This window comes from Gopherus flavomarginatus, chromosome 5 (genome assembly GCF_025201925.1).
Source record: "Gopherus flavomarginatus isolate rGopFla2 chromosome 5, rGopFla2.mat.asm, whole genome shotgun sequence".
NCBI lineage: Eukaryota > Metazoa > Chordata > Testudines > Testudinidae > Gopherus > Gopherus flavomarginatus.
The window spans coordinates 4,971,573-4,990,784 of NC_066621.1; the positions used below are offsets into that span (position 1 = coordinate 4,971,573).

Sequence of the window (19,212 nt, forward strand, 5' to 3'; positions counted from 1 at the left end):
CCTCTGAGCCTTCCCTTGGAGAAACAAAGAGATCAAGCTTCTTCCGTCATTCACTACAAGGAAGGTATTTCCAGACTCGGAACTATTCTTGTGGCTGGCACTAAAGGCCACTATGCTCCGTTACAGTCCAGGCTGAGACCTAACATGGGGGGCAGATTACCCCACATGTGCTATTGTAGGGTTCTCACACCTTTATCAGCAGCAGCTGGGGCACTGTCAGAGTTGGAATATGGCACTAGATGGTGCTAGGAGCTGAGCCAGTCTGGCAACGTCTATGAACCCACTCCAATGTGCCACCACACGCTGGGAGTGGACAACAGGGGATGGATCACTCAATGATTGCTTGTGCTGTTCACTCCCTCTGAAGCACCTGGCATTGGCCACTGTCAGAAGACAGGAAACTGGGCTAGATGGACTATTGGTCTGACCCAGTATGGCCATCGTTATGTACCATCCGGTTTGAACTGTGGGCACCAGAACTGGATCCAGTCTCTGGGAATAGTCTCCTGGTTCCTATTCAACATTCCCAGGATCCTGGCCAGCCACCGCAGCACACTGGGATCTCACTTGATGGCAGAGGCTGAGTTACCATGTCAGCTTCTTTCCCACACAGCCTGTGGGTCAATGGCAGGGGCTTTCTTGGATGGGGATTCCCTGGTGCTGAATCACGACTGAGCCCCTCTCCCCCCAGGTGGGTCCATGGCAGGGTCTCTCTGAGCTGATTTCCACCCAAACTTCCCACACCCTCTCCCACCCCATGTCATTGGCTAGCAGGGGTCCCCTCACTGTGGATCTTCTGGTGCCAGATCAGGTAGGAGCTGAGGCTAAAGGCCTGCCCGCAGCTAGCACAGCGGAAGGGCCGCTCTCCAGTGTGGCTGCACTGGTGGTAGGTGTATTGGGAGCTCTGGCTGAAGCCCTTCCCCCACTGGGGGTACTGGCAGGGCTTCTGGCTGGCATGGACCCGGCAGTGCTGGGTGCAGCGGCTGCTCTGGGTGAAGCCCTTCCCACAGTCAGGGCATTTGAAGGGCTTGGTGTCCACGTGGGTGTGCTGGTGGTGGATCAGGTTGGAATGGCGGCCGAACCCTTTCCTGCACCAGGGGCACTTGTAGGGCCGCTCCCCTGAATGCCCCTGCTGGTGCTTGATGAAGTTGGAGCTCTCCCCGAAGCGCCGCCCGCACTTGGCACAGGCGTAGGGCCGCTCCCCGCTGTGGGTGCGCCAGTGCTGAGCCAGGTGGGAGGCCTAGCTGAAGCCCTGCTCACAGTCAGAGCACTGGTATAGGTGCTCGCTGATGTGGGTGCACCGGTGCTGGATCAGGGTGGAGCTCTCCCCAAAGCGCTTTCCGCACTGGGCACAGCTGAAGGGCCGCTCCCCGGTGTGGGTGTGCAGGTGCCGTACCAGGTTGAAGCTGTGGCAGAAGCCGCACCCACACTCCCCGCACCAGTAGGGCCGCTCCCCAGTATGGATGCACTGATGGACCACGAGCGCAGAGCTCACCCCAAAGCCCTTCCCGCACTCTAGGCACGTGTAGGGCCGCTTCCTGGTGTGGCTGTGGCAGTGCTAGCTCAGGGAAGTGCTCAGGGCGAAGGCCTTCCCGCACTGGGGGCACCAGAAGGGGCGCTCCCCGGCGTGGATCCAGCTGTGCTCCATGAGGTTCCCATGCTGCGTGAAGACCTTCCCACACACGGTGCAGTGAAACAGCTTTTCACCCATGTGGGAGCGCCAGTGACAGAGCAGGCTGGAGCTGCGGCTGAAGCGTTTGTGGCACTGGGTGCACTGGTAGAGTTTCTCCCCCATTCTGGCTTCGTTCTCCTTTAGGGGCTCTGCCTGCTGCGGTCCTGCCCCGCCCGGGGTCTCGCTACCTCCTCCCCGCTGTGTGGCAGATGTCCTGTGCAGCTCTGTTCCCGCGGACCCTTCCTGCTGGGGATTCTCCTCCTCGTTCTCATTCCCTGTCCTGGCACCTTCTAGGGGAGAGCAAGAGAAAGAGATGCAGCTGATGGGCAGAAGCAAATCCCCCCAATGCTGGGGGAGGTGAGGGCTCCCGCCAGGGGTCAGATGGGAGCTGGGAGTGATGCCTACCATGAGGCCAGGGCACCTGCAGGGGACAAGACAGACTGGGGAGCTCCCAATGGCTTTGGTGGGATCCCAGCTTTTCCCTGCTCTCCCAGACAATCTCTGAGCTGATGTCACTCATTCCTCACCTCTCGGGCCTTCCCTTTCCTTGGAGTCCTGGAGAATCAGGCTGCTTAGCTCCTCCTCACGCTCCAGCCAGATCATGGCAGGTTTGGCTGAGGATGTGAAAGCAGAGAGGGGCTGGAGTGTGTTTTGCAACAACTGGCCCCTGACTTCAGCTGATGGAGAATTTTCCCTGGAGGTTTGTTCAAGGCTGTGGGGAGAAATTGGCAGATGTTCGTAGATCCTAGTCTGATCTCCTGCGTAACGCAGGCCAGGGAAACTGGCATAGATCTGGGTGAATAACTCAGGTTTTTTTGGTTCAGTAGGTGACCGGAACCTGACAGCAGCTTTTAGTGCCGCTATTCTACCAACAAGTGGCTGCTTCACCCAGCGAGACCCCGTAACACACTCCTTACATGATCACAAACTTAAATACGGTGCAAATGCTCTCCTGACTGTTGGGCTCAGCCCTGCCCGTGCGGGATCCCTCTAGTCCCAGCCACAGTTCAGCTACGCTCCCCTGGTCCTGGCAGCCTTTTCCTCCAGGTAGCAATTTCCTGCCTTTGCTTGTGTCTCTCTCACCCCCTGGAGCCGCCTCTCCCTGCAATTCCACTTTAGCCCAGAGACTCACCGCTTGGAAGGGCTATTCCCAAAGGTGTTTTCCAAAGGAGAGTTCATCAATTGCATTCAGCCGCTCAGTGCTGAGGGACTCCAGCCTGATACTTCCAGAGGAAACAGCTGAGCAGGAAGTTCCTGTCTTTATTAAGTTCCCCTTACAGCATTGCCTGGTCCCCTCTAGACCTGGGGAAGGCTTGGGAGCTCTATGGTTCTTTCTTTAAATTCCCCGGGTACACTGAAAGGATCACTGTCATTCAACCTATTAAATGCAAAGTGCCTGCATCCATGCCTGGACAAGTCTAAGAAATTAACCATGCCAGGGAGCTAAATAAAGTCCACATAGCAAATGTTTGCCCAGCCAGATCATTGCACCCTATTTCACACAGGTGGCTGGTTGCAGGTTAGGCTCTTAAATGTAGGTCTGAATGTCAGAGTTCATCAAATGGTTCCTAATCGATTTGAGCCGGCACCCGGCAAATGAACTTGTGGGGCAAACTCCTCAGCTGCTGAATACACAGAGGTGCTGGACTTCTTTCCCCATTGAAATCAAAGGTAAACCTCCCCTTGACTTCAAAGGCTATTTCTACACTACACACCTCACAGTGGCACAGCTGTACTGCTGCAGCTGCTGTAAGGTCTTCCACGCAGCTGCTCTATGCCAGCGGTACCTGGAAAAGCAAGAGGTAGCAAATTCTGTCTCTGCCCTGGGGTAGCAAGTTCTGGCCGAGCATCAACCATCCACCACAATCAACTACCTCTGGCCCACAGGATGACAAAGATGAGAGTTGTAAACTGTGATAGGAACTTGCTACCGGTTTGAAATCTCCACTGTAAGTGTGGACACCAAGACAGGTATTTTTCAAAATGTAAAAACTTTATTATTGTAACAAGGTATATCAACAAAAATGGCTTACTTTTCATTTCAGTATTTTTTTCAAAAACAAGCACCTAAACATATTTACTATATAGAGTTAACATGTTTTTTGTTCTTAACTGAAATGTACATTAAAATTAAACATCTCTATTATGCCTTTATATTCCAGCGGTGTTATTCCATGAAAACCAAAATATTTCTCTCTACAAAACAATTGCACAATGTACATCTTTTATAAACAACTGAACTATGCACATTTTGTGCAGCTGGACTTTCTTATTTGCTCAGAAATCTCAGTGATTTCCTCTGGAAGGCAGGGCATGCTGGACCTTTGATAAGCAAGAGATGAGAAAATAAAATCACAGAGTTACTATCACTAAATATCATTTCAGTTAACTCAGAACATTTATAAAATAATATTCCTTGAACATATCTGCCCTGGAGGAAAATTCCTTCCCAACCCCAAATATGGCAATCAGTTAAACCCTGAGCATGTGGGCAATACTCACCAGCCAAACACCCAGGAAAGAATTCTCTGTAGTAACTCAGATCCCAACCCCATCTAACATCCCATCACAAGCCACTGGGCATATTTACCGCTAGTAGTCAAAGACAAATTAATTACCGAAATTAGGCTATCCCATTATCCCATCCCCTCCATAAACTTATATTGCCACCCATTTTCCCAATCTCTTTGGAGGGCACTGTTTTTTCAATCTCATCCAGGGCAGTTTCCATTTCCCTGTTTTCTTGATCTGTTTTCAGCCCATAATGTTGGTGACTCTTTAAATGGGAGCCACAGTACACCGGGAGGGTGGGGGGGGAGGAGGAGGAGGGAAGGGATAGCTCAGGGTATGGCTACACTTGGAGATGTGCAGCACTGGGAGTTACAGCTGTGTTCGTACAGCTGTGTGTAGGGAAAGCACTGCAGTGTGGCAGTGTGACAGCTACCAGCACTGCAGTGTGGCCACATTTGCAGCGCTGTTGGGAGTGGTGCACTGTGGGTAGCTATCCCAGCATTCAAGTGGCTGCAACGTGCTTTTCAAAAGAGGGGGGTGGGGTGGAGTGTGACAGGGAGCGTGAGGGAGACAGAAAGAGTGGATTTTTGGAGCTGACACTGTTCTCAGCTCCCTGCCTTGCAAGTTCTAAGGACTGGAAGATACACAGCACCTACCTTCAATCATTTAAAAAGTTTTGACCTTTCCCCCACCCGTCTCTTATTCGCTAAATGCAAATTATGCACTCCTAAATAGTCTTTAGACCATATAAGCAGCTGCTCAACAATACCCCTCCCCTCTCTCCTCAAGCAAACAGCTGTGAACATTCCAAAGCAATTCCCCTGCCTCCGCTCGCTCGCTGGAGCAAAGCGCAGCTATGTTTGTTTTTTAGCTAAGTAGCTACGGGGAGATCGGAGTTCAGCCATTCTTCCGGTTTGTTGTGGACAGGAATTCTGGGATACCTCCTAATACCCTGGAGGCCAATAACAGCGCTTTTGGTGGCTACACTTGATGACCAGCATTGCATCACCGGCGCTGGAATCGCTACACCCCAAGCAGACCAGGTGTACAGCCAGCGCTGCAACCAGGGAGTTGCAGCGCTGGCCGTGCTTTGCAAGTGTGGACACAGAGTGAGTTGCAGCTCTGTAACCCCATCACCAGCGCTGCAACTCTCCAGTGTAGCCATGCCCTCAGTGGTTTTAGCATTGGCCTGCTAAACCCAGGGTTGTGAGTTCAATCCTTGAGGGGGACACTTAGGGATCTGGGGCAAAAACTGGTCCTGCTAGTGAAGGCAGGACTCAATGATCTTTCAAGGTCCCTTCCAGTTCTAGGAGATCAGTATATCTCCAATTATTATTATCCTAACAGTTTCCCTGAGATGTTTCCCAGTTTAACTCTTTTACTCACAATGGCAGTAACCTCGTATGGGCCAGGACAGCTAGGTTGCAACCGTCTTTCTTTTCTTGTTTTCCTTTCTCGTATTCAGTAACGTAACAGTCCCCGACCGCAAACGTTATTTCCCCATGTTTAGAACGCCTTCCTTGAGCATACCGTCTGTTTTTTTCTGCTGCTTTAGCAATATTACTAAGAGCCAGTGCAATGTCAGCATCCTTTCTCATTTTCAAATTTATGCTGTACTCCTTGTAGAACTGTTCATCGTGTTCCTCCAAATTTGGTAGCTTTGAAACAAACGGAGACGACAGGGTTGTATTTGTGAAATGAAGATTCACAGAATAAGAGATTGACGTGAAAGCTGACGGTACTGAAATACACTTACTGTATAATCTTCTGAGACTTGGTGTGGAAACCTTGCTTCAAAGCCATACAGCAGTCGGAAGGGTGACATTTTGGTGGTCATGTTCACGTGAGCTCGCAAAGAAAATAAAACTATACCAAGAAATTCATCCCAGTTACTCCCAGTATCATTGACCAATTTCTGCAATGCTCTGTAACAAATAGTTATGAATTAGTTTGTGTGGGGGGGGGGGGAGGAAGGGAGGGGAGTAAGTGACTGAGATAGATTATATGGAATCATAAAGGCCACAGGAGGAGGTCATCACAGGGCATTGCTATGCTTGTTCTCCATTTCACATGTGATATGGTAAAAAGACTTGCAAGTCATAAACTGACTTGCAAGATTTAGACGCTTCTGGCATGGTGCACTCTACTTGCCTTTAGTACTGTAATTTTCCCTCCCCTACAATTACCTTTTGATGGATTTGGTAGTGCTGTGAGCAAATCCATTGGTTAGTGGGTGGCCTGGGCTGGTGAAGATACGTTCTATTCCCCACTTTTTGCACATTTCCAGATTAAACTGAAAGAAAATGAGTAACACCATAAGCTTTCCTTTGGACAGGTCTGTATTTATGTTCCTTCCCCTATCTGCTATTGATTTTGGGTGTGATTACTGGGGTTTACTACCTGGACTAATATGTTGGGGGTTATTTTGGTGAATTAAGAAAACCACGCACATGCACACTATAGCAACCCTGATGGGGTGACCAACTACAGTGTTGCAAAACAAGGGTGTGTGTTCGGAAAAAGCTTGTCAGCAACAATTTACATTAAACAAAAACAAAACACACCCCTCACAAGGGCAACGAAGCCCATGTCCACGATCGACTACCCATGACCTGATTGTGTGATTGAAGAAATAGTAAAAATAACCTCAAAAAATAAATCTTTACCACATTATTGAATTCAGGACTGCGATCTGTCAGTATCCGCCGTACACCTCCAAACTCCATAATTATCTTGTATATTTTCTTTACTACCTCATAGGCTGACTTAGTGTGAAGTGGAAATGCTTCCACCCATCTTGTAACACAATCCGTGGCTGTCAGTATGTACTGGTATCCCTCCTTTGTCGCTGGGAGTGGTCCTATGAAATGCATTCCCACCAGGTCCCAAGGCTTACTGACCTATATGCAGGAGGACAGGTTACAGTCATACTTTGGATTTTTCTTATTAAATGCTCTCAATAAGCCCATACGCAGTAAGCAGAGGAAACACTATAATGTGGTTTCCACAACCGCACAATCAGAATCTAATTTCCGTTTTTAAAAACAGAACAAAAAGAAAAAAAACAAACGAAAAAGAAATACAAGAATGGGGTAGGATAAACCTGCAGAAACAGACCACGCCAGTGCAAGGAGCATGTGCAACAGAAGTCATCGTTGCACTCCATTGTGCCACTCACAAGCACTGCACTCTCTGTGGCAAATTCAAGGCCCCATTGTGTAGTAATAATAAAAATGAATAATGATAAACAATTATCTTTGACTCTCTTTCAAAGATTCCTCACTGACTAAGACTCTGTATCATGTATACGCAGTCTGTGCTGAGAACATTCCTCATGCATTGGCAATGGAAAGGCTGTAAAAGAAGACATGTGGCAGACGTCTCAGAGTCCAAAATTTACCTTTATGGTTTTCAAGGTGGTATCTTGATTTAGTTCCTTTCCTGCCTTCTGGCAATGCAGACATCGCTCAACCTAGTTTGGATGAAATAACAAGACGACACGAACATTCTTGTATGAAAACATTATTGAAAGGGAACAGAGTTCACACTTTCACACGAACTGTATTAATATCGTTCGTTGCACTGAACATTTCAAATCTGTATTTAAATTCTAAATCACTCATTTCAGGATTTTGTTTCATGACTTTACATACCCAGCCTGCGATGTCCTTGGTCATCCCTGGCCAATAGTATCTTGAGGTCAGCGCAATTCTCGTTTTGACTTTTCCTTCATGTCCACCCTGAGGACTGTTGTGATACTGTTTAAAGAGTTGTAAGGCTTGATTCATGGTGTGAACAACGACAACCTTTCTCTGTTTGGCAGAATAGAAAAGTGTCCCCTCTGCAAACTGGAGCAGATGGAGACGTTACGACGACATCAAATGTTGAACTTAAGCAATTATCAGATATTTTCAAAGTCACAGATTCATTATAAGGCATACGCATAGAAAAGAGATCTGGATGCATAGGGGTCACCTTAACGTGAGTACAAGGGGGGAATTTCACTATACGGTTATAATTAAATGTTGATTTTTTTTTTTAAAAACTAGAAATCATTGCTCAGTGAACATAAAGGGATTGTTGTTCCTGTTTATAGTCTACACTGGATAACATACTTGAGAAAGTTAAAACATAGGGAAATATTTATACTTTATACTCATGTGTCATGTAACTGACACACATGTTTGTTACACTGCCTATATATGTAGCAAAGAGATTTTCTGGAAAATCTGAAGAACAATGGTGATCCCACCCATGGTCCTACTGAAGGTAAGATTAACACTCTTACATGCTGCAGATTCCACTGTATTCTGTGTCTTTATTACATGAAAAAAACAAACCAAGCATTGCCTGCCTTCCAAAGAAAAGTTGGCAGAAAATCGACGCAGGTTACGTCTGTCTGTCTTATTCATTCCTTCAGGATACGTGTTACTCCTCTTATAGGCCAAAACGTGTGCAACTTTCTCCTCAAAAGATGTCCCTGGGTATTGTTCCCGGAAGAAAACATTTCACATTGTTAACATTTACATAATTGCAAACACGACGTATCTACTTGTCTAAAAATCAGACTTGATTTTGCAGGTGAGGTGTGACATGTAAATTGCAGACACATAAGCAAGGTAAGGCAAACTCAACAATGCAGCATTCATAGACCAAGTGTGACATAAGTAAATCTGAGTTAAGTTTGAAGTATTTGTGGCTTGCTCAAATGCAGCCAGATTTTGTAATGAGATCAAATTTCATTTGAAATAATTAGATCACATCTATAAGATTTTAACCACCTAAGATCATAGTGTGATGTGGTGGGAATAAGGGGGTGTGACTTTTGTGGGGGCTGCTCCAGCTGCCTGCACAGATGCTATTGCTGCCCCTTCGTAACCTGAGACCCAGGAGGGGGATGCGACCAGGTGACTCTTGGTCTGGTATGTGAGACAAAGGCCGGAGGAGGAGCAACGGGCAGGGCAGGGGCCAGGTGGCTGGAAGTGAGTCAGTCTGGCTTGGCGTGCAGGGGGAGGGCCAGAGCCCTGACTCTGGGCTCCCCTCCCGCTAAGATGGACTTGGCTGAAAGTCGCGGATTTCTGTGCTAACAAGTTCTGTCCTATGCTGTGTTCCCATCAACTAATAAACCTTCTGTTTTACCGGCTGGCTGAGAGTCATGTCTGACTCTGGTGTTAGGGTGCAGGGCCCTCTGGCTTCCCCAGGAGCCCCGTCCAGGCAGACTCGCTGCGGGAGGTGCACAGTGTGGAAGGGGATGCTGAATGCTTGGAGGTCAGACCCAGGAAGGTCAAAGCTGTGTAAGCCTCTTGCCCTGGAGACACTATGGTCAGAGAAAGGAGGCTCCCCCAGAGTCCTGACTGGCTTTGTATGGAGTAGTTCCAGAGCATCGCCCGGTGACTCCGTGACACAGTCACTCAGGACAGGAAATGTAACAGCACCAAAATGTGAATTTCAAAGAAAGCACAAGCAGGGGCATTTGACGATATTGTATAACATATTCAGAAACCAACCAACCAAGTATGGAAAGGAAACTCTCCTTACCTGCCATGCCGATGTTTATTACAGTGAATGTTTTGCCCAGAACAGCTTTTTTTGGGGAAAAAAAGTTTTCTGTAATTCTGAAGAATCTGAAATAAAGAAACCCAAATAACATCCACATTTCAGTATCAGGATGACCACACGCATAAACAAACATTTTAAAAGCACAAAGTGACTTGAGAGTGTTTGTGAAGGCCCTCAGCCAGGAGACCTGAAATCGTTGGGTGGTAAGACTTCTACTGAAGGGTGCAAAGTGCTGAAGGAGAAGTGGTCATGGCAGGATAGTTATCTCAGTGGAGAATGAGACGTGGAGATACTTGAGCTGTTTACCACAAGTAAGCAAGGTCAGTAGGTGCACTCTTGCATGAGTTCACCAGCCCTGTTTTATCTCCTAGTAAAACTAACCTTATGTCCATGATGCGTATAGCACAAAAAAATCAGAAGTGATATGACGAGCTGCCTAGGCAGCTCGTCATAAAGCTGATTACAACAGCTGCTAGAAACAGCTGATAAAACACAACTTTTGGGAGCAGAGACGACCCAGTCCACATGTCTGTGGGCTTGGCTACACCAGAGTTGCAGCGCTGGTGGTGGCTTTACAGCGCTGCAACTTACTCACCGTCCACACTTGCAAGGTGTGTACAGTGCTGTATCTCCCAGGCTACAGTGCTGGCTTTACTCCTGCTCTGCCTGGGGAATAACGACTGCAGTGTTGGTGATGCAGGGCTGCTCTGCCAGAGTGGCCACCAAAAGCGCTGTTGTTGGCCTCTGAGGTATTCGGAGGTATCCCAGAATGCCTGCTCAGCCACTCTGCTCATCAGTTCTAACTCTACTGCCCTGACCTCAGGTGACCTGCCCTTTAAATGCCCCAGGAATTTAAAAAATCCCCTTTCTGTTTGCTCAGCCAAGTGTGGAGTGCAATCAATGAATCTTTCCAGGTGACCATGCCTCCACACGCCAAACAAGCCCCAGCATGGAGCAATGGCGAGTTGCTGGACCTCATCAGTGTTTGGGGGGAGAAGCTGTGCAGTCCCAGCTGCGCTCCAGCCGTAGGAATTACGATACCTATGGGCAGATATCAAGGGCCATGCTGGAAAGGGGCCATGACCGGGACGCGGTGCAGTGCAGGGTTAAAGTGAAGGAGCTGCAGAGTGCCTATTGCAAAGCCTGTGAGGGAAACCGCTGCTCCAGCGCTGCCCCCACGACCTGCTGTTTTTACAAGGAGCTAGACGCGATACTTGGGGGTGACCCCACTGCCAATCCGATGACCACGATGGACACTTCAGAGAGGGTGGCAGAGAGGGGAAGGAGGCGAAGGAAGGAGGGTGGAGGAAAACGAGAGTGAGGGTAGTGGGGTTGGGGGAGACACCCCGGAGTCCCTGGAAGCATGCAGCCAGGAGCTCTTCTCAAGCCAGGAGGAAGGCAGCCAGTCGCAGCAGCCGGTACTTGGTGGAGGTCAAGCAGAGGAGCGGGTTCCTGGTAAGCAGCTTTTATTTTCAGTTTGAAAATGGTTCAGGAGAGGAGGGAGGGTTACGGCTGCATGCATGCATGCCTAGATGTGAAATAGCCCATTGATGTGGTCTATCACATTGCGGTAATCGGCCTCAGTAATCTCTTCAAAAGTTTCAGCCAGAGCGTGGGCAATGCGCTTGTGCAAGTTTATAGGGAGAGCAACTGTGGTCCCTGTGCAGCGCTGGTAGCTGTCAGTGTGGCCACACTGCAGCGCTTTCCCTACACAGCTGTACGAAGACAGCTGTAACTCCCAGCACTGTACACCTGCAAGTGTAGCCATACCCTGAGTTTTCAGGACTTTTTAGAAAACGTTCTACAGAACTTCAGGACCATTGTATGTAAAATGAAATGAAAGTCTGAGGCCATGTCTACATCTAAAATTTTGCAGCGCTGGTTGTTACAGCTGTATTAGTACAGCTGTATAGGGCCAGCGCTGCAGAGTGTCCACACTTACAGCTAGCAGCGCTGCAAGTGCTGTTAGATGTGGCCACACTGCAGCGCTGTTGGGAGTGATGCATTGTGGGCGGCTATCCCACAGAGCACCTCGTCCCACAGCGGCGCTGGGGCTTGTGGGAAGGGGAAGGAAGTGTGATTGTCTTTCCGCTTCCTGTTCCTGTTCCAACGGCCAGCGTTGCTTTGGTACACATGCGGAGCACTGTGGCAGCATTGTGACTGTACAGCGCTTTTTCCGCATTATCTTTCAAGAATGGATCCTCAGCTAGTGAATACCTTACTAATGACTATTGCCAGCACATCTCGCCTGGCTGTGGAGCTATTCCTTCAGCTGCTAAATGTGAGTGAGAGTGACATTGAGGAGTCAGACGATGATAGTGAATCGCATCAATGTGCAGACAGTACATTGCTAGTGGCAGTAACAGACGTGCTCTGCTCCGTGGACCAGCGCGTTTGGGCTCGGGAAACCAGCACTGAGTGGTGGGATCACATCGTCCTGCAATCATGGGATGACGAGCAGTGGCTGCAGAACTTTCGTATGAGGAAAGCCACTTTCATGGTACTTTGTGATGATCTCGCCCCCAACCTGCGGCGCATGAGCACGAGATTTAGAGATGCCCTTTCTGTGGAGAAGCGGGTGGCTATTGCAATCTGGAAGCTGGCAACTCCAGACTGTTTCCGATCGGTGGCGAACCAGTTCGGAGTGGGAAAGTCCACCGTTGGAATGGTGCTGATGCAAGTTTGCAGGGCCATTAATCGAACACTGACAAGAAGAACCGTGACTCTTGGGAATGTGCAGGACATTTTAGATGGCTTTGCAGAAATGGGGTTCCCTAACTGTGGAGGGGCAGTAGATGGGACGCATATTCCTATTATCTCTCCACCCCACCTGGCATCAGAGTATGTTAATCGCAAGGGGTACTTCTCCGTGGTTCTGCAAGCGCTTGTGGATCACCGTGGGCATTTCACTGACATTTACTCTGGATGGCCTGGAAAGGTGCACGATGCACGCATATTTAGGAACGCTGCCCTGTTCAGGAGGCTTAGGGCCGGGACCTTTTTCCCAGATCACAAGATAACAGTAGGGGACGTGGAAATGCCCATTGTGATTCTGGGAGACCCCGCTTACCCATTAATGCCATGGCTCATGAAACCATATACAGGGAAGCTTGACAGGAGCAAGGAACGGTTCAACTACAGGTTGAGCCGGTGCAGAATGACTGTGGAGCGTGCTTTTGGCCGTTTGAAAGCTCGCTGGCGCAGTCTCTATGGGAAGCTAGATTTGATGGAAAGCAGCATAACCGGTTATATCCGTGTGCTGCACCCTCCATAATATTTGTGAAGGGAAGGGTGAAAGGTTCAGTGAGGAATGGACCTCCGAGGTTAGATGCTTGGAGAATGAGTTTGCTCAGCCAGAGAGCAGGGCTAATAGGGAGGCCCAGGAAAGGGCTTCAAGGATTAGGGATGCTATAAGGGAGCAATTTGATGCTGAGAGCCAGCAGTAATGTTTGATGCATGTGTTGTGCTTTGCTTTACCTTGCTGTGTATAATTTACCATTTCTAGCACCAATTAAACATATTGAAAGAAATACAAACCAAAAACTTTTATTTGTCATACAGTAAAAAACATGCAAGGGGGTATGGGTGGTTCACAGTACATTAAGAGGTTTTACTATGTCCTATTTTACTCAATTGTCACTGTCTGATGCAAGTCGCCATTACTTTGCTGCAGAATGATGGGGGTGGAGTGCACTGGGTAAGAATTATAGATATCTTGGTTAGTAGGTGATCTTATAGGTGTTGGGGGCAGCTGGTGATAATAAGGAATTGGCTGCTGCAGAAAGCTGTTTTGAGGATACACAGGGGGACAAGGAAGAGTGCTTTGGGAAGGCTGTGGGTTATCACGGTATATATTTGTCTGCATGGCTACAAGAGACTCAAAAGACTTGGTTTGGCGAGACAGGAGGCTCATCATCTGCCTGGCTATTTTTTTGGCAGACAATTCCTTTCTCCTGCTTTCTCTCTGCCTCCATTCATGTACAGTATTTCTCCATTCCTCAGTCTTCCTACTTTCCCTGTTGTAGTGGTTCAGAATGGTCTTGATCAATTCCTCTTTTGATTTCCTAGGATTGCGCCTCAAGTTCTGTAATCTACGTGAGGCCGGTGATACAGCTGCATTATTCGAGTTCCCTAGAAAAAATAGAGATAGGGACATGTAATACACAGGGGCATCATTGTTTATTATCAATTTTGAAGGACATTTGAAACTTTAGGTAGCATCCCTCTCACATACCTCACATAACACTGTAGAGGTCAAGAAAGCTAAGTCATGTCGAGCAATGGGGTGAGTACTTTTGCTAAAATTTCTCCCATGTTAGTGGGATGCCTTGGTTCCTGCTTGGACTGGTGGCTGGGGGAACAACAGAGCACACAGCGGGGCAGGGTGCCTGCTTGGACTGCTGGCTGGGGGAACAACAGCTAACACCGCGGGGCAGGGTGCCTGCTTGGACTGCTGGCTGGGGAAACAGCAGAGCACACCGCGGGGCAGGGTGCCTGCTTGGAAGAGGGGCTGGGGGAACAACAGAGCACACTGCGGGGCAGGGTGCCTGCTTGGACTGCTGGCTGGGGGAACAACAGCTAACACCGCGGGGATGAGTGCCTGCTTGGACTGCTGGCTGGGGAAACAGCAGAGCACACCGCGGGGCAGGGTGCCTGCTTGGAAGGGGGGCTGGGGGAACAGCAGAGCACACCACGGGGCAGGGTGCCTGCTTGGAAGAGGGGCTGGGGGAACAACAGAGCACACTGCGGGGCAGGGTGCCTGCTTGGACTGCTGGCTGGGGGAACAACAGCTAACACCGCGGGGATGAGTGCCTGCTTGGACTGCTGGCTGGGGAAACAGCAGAGCACACCGCGGGGCAGGGTGCCTGCTTGGAAGGGGGGCTGGGGGAACAGCAGAGCACACCATGGGGCAGGGTGCCTGCTTGGAAGGGGGGCTGGGGGAACAGCAGAGCACACCGCGGGGCAGGGTGCCTGCTTGGACTGCTGGCTGGGGGAACAACAGCTAACACCGCGGGGCTGAGTGCCTGCTTGGACTGCTGGCTGGGGAAACAGCAGAGCACACCACGGGGCAGGGTGCCTGCTTGGAAGGGGGGCTGGGGGAACAACAGAGCACACCGCGGGGCAGGGTGCCTGCTTGGAAGGGGGGCTGGGGGAACAACAGCTAACACCGCGGGGATGAGTGCCTGCTTGGACTGCTGGCTGGGGAAACAGCAGAGCACACCGCGGGGCAGGGTGCCTGCTTGGACTGCTGGCTGGGGGAACAACAGAGCACACCGCGGGGCAGGGTGCCTGCTTGGACTGCTGGCTGGGGGAACAACAGCTAACACCGCGGGGCTGAGTGCCTGCTTGGACTGCTGGCTGGGGGAACAACAGCTAACACCGCGGGGCTGAGTGCCTGCTTGGACTGCTGGCTGGGGGAACAACAGCTAACACCGCGGGGCTGAGTGCCTGCTTGGACTGGTGGCTGGGGGAACAGCAGATCACACCGCGTGGATGCCTACGTGCTGGGAAGGGTGGGGGGGGGGGGTTGGGGGAGGGGAAACAGAGCACCTTGGGCTGGGGAGCCGTGAATCTAGCTCCCTGCCCTCAATTATCCCTAAACTATCAATAGGCTTTCGTACTGCCAGACATATCACTGCTGCGTGTTACCTGGGAAGAGAGGGAGGGTCTTCTACAGGAATGTGGATACCGCCCTGGCCCCTATGCAGCTTGCCTGTGTGCAGCCATGGTCCCCCCACCCCTCGCTGCACAGTGGATCGGACGAGTTAGCCTGACCGGGACAGGGACCACGGTGGCTCTCCCTATAAACTTGAGAAAGCACATTTGCAGCTAGAGCTTGGGCACTTTTCAAGAGATTACTGAGGCAGATTACACAGATATCATAGATCACATCAATGGGCTATTCCACGTTTAGGCATGCATGCAGGCAGCCATAACGAAAATCCTCCTCTCCCAAAACATTGCAATCTACTTACCACGAGCACGATCCTCAGCTTCCTCATCAACGTCCGCTTCCAGCTGCAGCGACTGGCTAGTCTCCTCAGGGCTGGAGAAGAGCTCCTGGCTGCCTGTGTCCTGAGACTCCGGGGTGTCTCCCTCCACGCCAGTAGCATCACTGTATTCATCCTCTACACCATCCCCCACTTCTCCCTGCTCTGAACTCTCCATCCTGCTCCTAGGATTCACGGTGGGGTCACACCCAAGTATGGCATCCAGCTCCTTGTAAAACCTGCAGGTTGTGGGGGCAGCTCCTGAGCGTCGGTTTCCCTCACGGGCTTTGCAGTATGCACTCCTCAGCTCCTTAATTTTGACTCTGCATTGCAAGGCATCCCGTTTGTGGCCCTTTCTCATCATGGACTGAGATATCTGACCATAGGTATCATAGTTTCTCCTTCTGGAGCGCAGCTGTGTTTGAACAGCCTCATCTCCCCACACACTAATTAGATCCTGCAGCTCTGCATTGGTCTATGCTGGGGCTCATTTGGTGCGTGGAGGCATGGTCGCTGAATGATTGATTGATTAATTGCACTCCACGCCTGGCTGAGCAAACAGGAAGGTGATTTTTGAAATTTCCCGGGGCATTTAAAGGAGGGGTCAGGTGAGCACAGGGCAGAGGAGTTTTCTTGATTACCAGAGAGGTATCCTCAGGTATGCTGGGATACCTGCTTATTCCACGGAGGTCAAGAAAAGCGCTGGTAAGTGTCTACACTTGATTACCAGTGCTGGATCCTCTACACCTGAGACAAAACCGGAGTACGGCCAGCGCTGCAAACAGGGAGTTGCAGCGCTGGTGATGCCCTGCAGATGTGTACACCTCCTAAGTTGCAGTGCTGTAACTCCCTCACCAGCGCTGCAACTTTGTGATGTAGACAAGCCCTGAGTAGTTCTTTATTAGCCCCTTTCCACTGCAGAGTAGGTCACACAGTGTATTAGTAAAGAAACACTGAATGACCACAAAACACTGAAAATAGTGTAAGCCACTGGAAATAGCATCTGAAATACTTACAAGTCTCCTTTTGAAAACAAGCTGCTTGGCAGAAAACCTACTACAGTGCTTTACAGAGACCCCACCTTTTGTCACTGTTACACAGATTGAGCAACAAGATTTCAGCACAAAAATCACCCTCCTGTCCCATGGCACACGCACGTCAGCGCATTGCTCTGCGATCTTATTGTAAAGACGTTCTCTGGAGCCCTCTCCCTCACTGCTAAAAGGTAAGTGCCTTGTCCTCATTGCATTGTTACTTCAGAATGGCTCAAACCCCCTTGTTACTGCAAGGGGGCAAAAAATCAAACTTTTTTTTAACAGTGAGGGAAAGGGCAATATCTATGTAATGTGGGTATAATATCTACTGTACACACCTGGCTTCTTCAGTTGTTAACAGCACCAGCTCCTCCTCCTCTTCAAAATACCTCCCTGTGGCCACCAAGTGCAGCTCTCACACAGACACCTACTTGCTTCTGCAGGGAAAAAGAGCCATTAATGGGGCATGGCTCTGTTAAGGTGACTTATTTAGAACATTTCCTCCCTTGAGACCTGATTGGCTCAGCTATCAGGTGAATAAACAAGGAATGACCTGCCCACAACAGAAACCATCTCTGCAAATAAAATTAAAAACAAAGAGAGAGAGGGGTGGGGGCGCCCTGGGTAGTAACTACCCCTCCCCTCCACAGTTCTGGATGTTTCTGAGGTATTGATTGCCCTGCATTCCGCCCATGTGCAGACACATAACATCACAGAGTTATGAGTTGAAAACATCCCCTCTGGGGCTATGGCCTCATCTACTCAGAAACATTGCTGGGGTAATTTAAGGAAGTTGTAAGAGACAAACCGTCTGCAGCCCACTCACACTGCCTTGTTGTGCTAGGGCTGGAGAGGTGTTAACAGGCCATTTAACATGGAATGGGCCCTAACAATACCTGTTAACTACTCAGAATAAAGAAATCTGCTCCACTGGTATGTAGCTGAGAGACCTCTGCTACATACCAGCAATCTAGTGTTGCAAGTTTCCACAGTGCAATCTAGAATCTCCTCTCCACTGTCAGCCCAGGGCTCATTTTGGCAAGTTTGGCACAGATCCAGGAATCTGTGCATTCAAAAGTCTGCAGCTGCTGCTCGTCATCCCAAACCTGCATATGCTGCCACCCCATCAAATTGCACCAACTGGAGCTTGTTTCTCGGGTCCAGAACTGCTATTCAACCATCTGTAGCCACTCTGCGAGTGCCACCTACAAGTTTGAATTGGTTGTCACTATGTCCCACAGCGATCTGTTCTGCAGAGCAGCAGCATCTCCTCCCCCTCGTCTACCCTTGCAGCTTTGCAAATACGGCAGGATTTTGCACCCTGAGCTTGCAAATTTCACACCAGCAGTGCAGAGCAGTGGAGACTCCAAGCTTCTGTCAGAGGTAGCAGACAGCGAGGGGGGGCCACGCAGGTTTGTGGGATTTAGGTGCAAAAATTGTGTAATTTTACACATGGGATACACAGGAGTCCAGTCAGCATGCACACAAGCGACATATTGTGGTGATTCTATGCTGACATAACTTGAGTTAAAATAAGTTTGTGGTGTGGATCTAGCCTAAGGTGTATGAAATGTTTGGGAGAGTTAAAAGGGAAAGTATGAGGCTAGGCCAAGATTCATTCAGGGGTTTAGGCTCCTGCATTTGTGGAACTGGGCCTGCTCCACACAGAACAGACCCCCAGCTCCCTGCTCCCCTCACCCCCCACAGACCCCTTCATGTCCCCAGCTCCCCGCCAGCACAGACCTCTCCAAGCCCCCAGCTCCCTGCCTGCTCCCGCAGAGACTGCTCCATGTTCCCAGCTCCCTGCCCTGCGGTCCCGGTGCGTGTCTCCCGCAAAACCCATCGCTGCCCCCCACCGCAGAGACCCCTCGATACCCCCAGCTTCCTGTCCCCACCGGCAGAGACCTCTCCATACCGCCGGTTCCCTGCCCCCCCTACAGACCCCTTTGTAGCTCCCAGCTCGCTGCCCCCTGCATGTCCTCAGCGCCCTGCCCCAGCACAGACCGCTCCCTCCTCCCACCCAGCACAGACCCCTCCATGCCCCCCCTTCCCCCAGACCCCTCCATGTCCCCAGCAGAGACCCCTCCATGTCCCCAGCTCCCTGCCACCCAAAGACCCCTCCATGTCCCCAGCTCCCTGTCCCGCTCCACCGCTCCCTGCCCCCCCACCAGAGACCCCTTCGTAGCCCCCAGCTCCCTACCCCCCACCAGACCCCTGCATGTCCTCAGCTGCCTGCCCCCACCCAGCACAGACCCCTCCATGCCCCCCACTCTTTCCCCCTTCGCGCAGACCTCTCCATGCCCCCAGTTCCCCCAGCACAGATCCCTCTATGTCCCCACCTCCCTGCCTCCGAGACCCCTCCATGTCCCCAGCTCCCCCAGCAAAGATCCCGGCTCCCTGTCCGCTCCCGCACAGACCCCTCCATGTCCCCCGCTCCCTACCCCGC

At 50.4% G+C, this 19,212-nt stretch overlaps 2 protein-coding genes across 2 annotated transcripts; both read right to left on the reverse strand.

Annotated features, from left to right (window-relative positions):
* Positions 1-2: 2 nt before the first annotated feature.
* Positions 3-2,854, reverse strand: LOC127052885 (zinc finger protein with KRAB and SCAN domains 1-like). The gene is made up of 3 exons (XM_050957025.1): positions 2,801-2,854; positions 2,200-2,366; positions 3-1,962 (listed from the first exon to the last, which is right to left on the reverse strand). Exons 2-3 carry the CDS (start codon positions 2,273-2,275, stop codon positions 1,559-1,561), a joined length of 480 nt encoding a protein of 159 aa, XP_050812982.1. The 5' UTR covers positions 2,276-2,366; positions 2,801-2,854; the 3' UTR covers positions 3-1,558.
* A 10,418-nt stretch (positions 2,855-13,272) lies between these two features.
* Positions 13,273-16,044, reverse strand: LOC127052864 (uncharacterized). Its single transcript, XM_050956990.1, has 2 exons — positions 15,718-16,044; positions 13,273-13,873 (listed from the first exon to the last, which is right to left on the reverse strand). The coding sequence occupies exons 1-2, from the start codon at positions 15,908-15,910 to the stop codon at positions 13,368-13,370; spliced, it is 699 nt and encodes a 232-aa protein (XP_050812947.1). The 5' UTR covers positions 15,911-16,044; the 3' UTR covers positions 13,273-13,367.
* Between the last annotated feature and the right edge of the window lie 3,168 nt (positions 16,045-19,212).

Bases quoted from the DNA above. Each gene is read 5' to 3' on its own strand.
- LOC127052885 (XM_050957025.1), bottom strand. From the start codon at position 2,275: ATGATCTGGCTGGAGCGTGAGGAGGAGCTAAGCAGCCTGATTCTCCAG. The intron at 1,963-2,199 runs GTGAGGAATGAG...GCTCTCCCCTAG, and splicing joins GGAAAGGGAAGGCCCGAGAG to AAGGTGCCAGGACAGGGAAT.
- LOC127052864 (XM_050956990.1), bottom strand. From the start codon at position 15,910: ATGGAGAGTTCAGAGCAGGGAGAAGTGGGGGATGGTGTAGAGGATGAA. The intron at 13,874-15,717 runs GTAAGTAGATTG...TATTTTTTCTAG, and splicing joins AGCTGAGGATCGTGCTCGTG to GGAACTCGAATAATGCAGCT.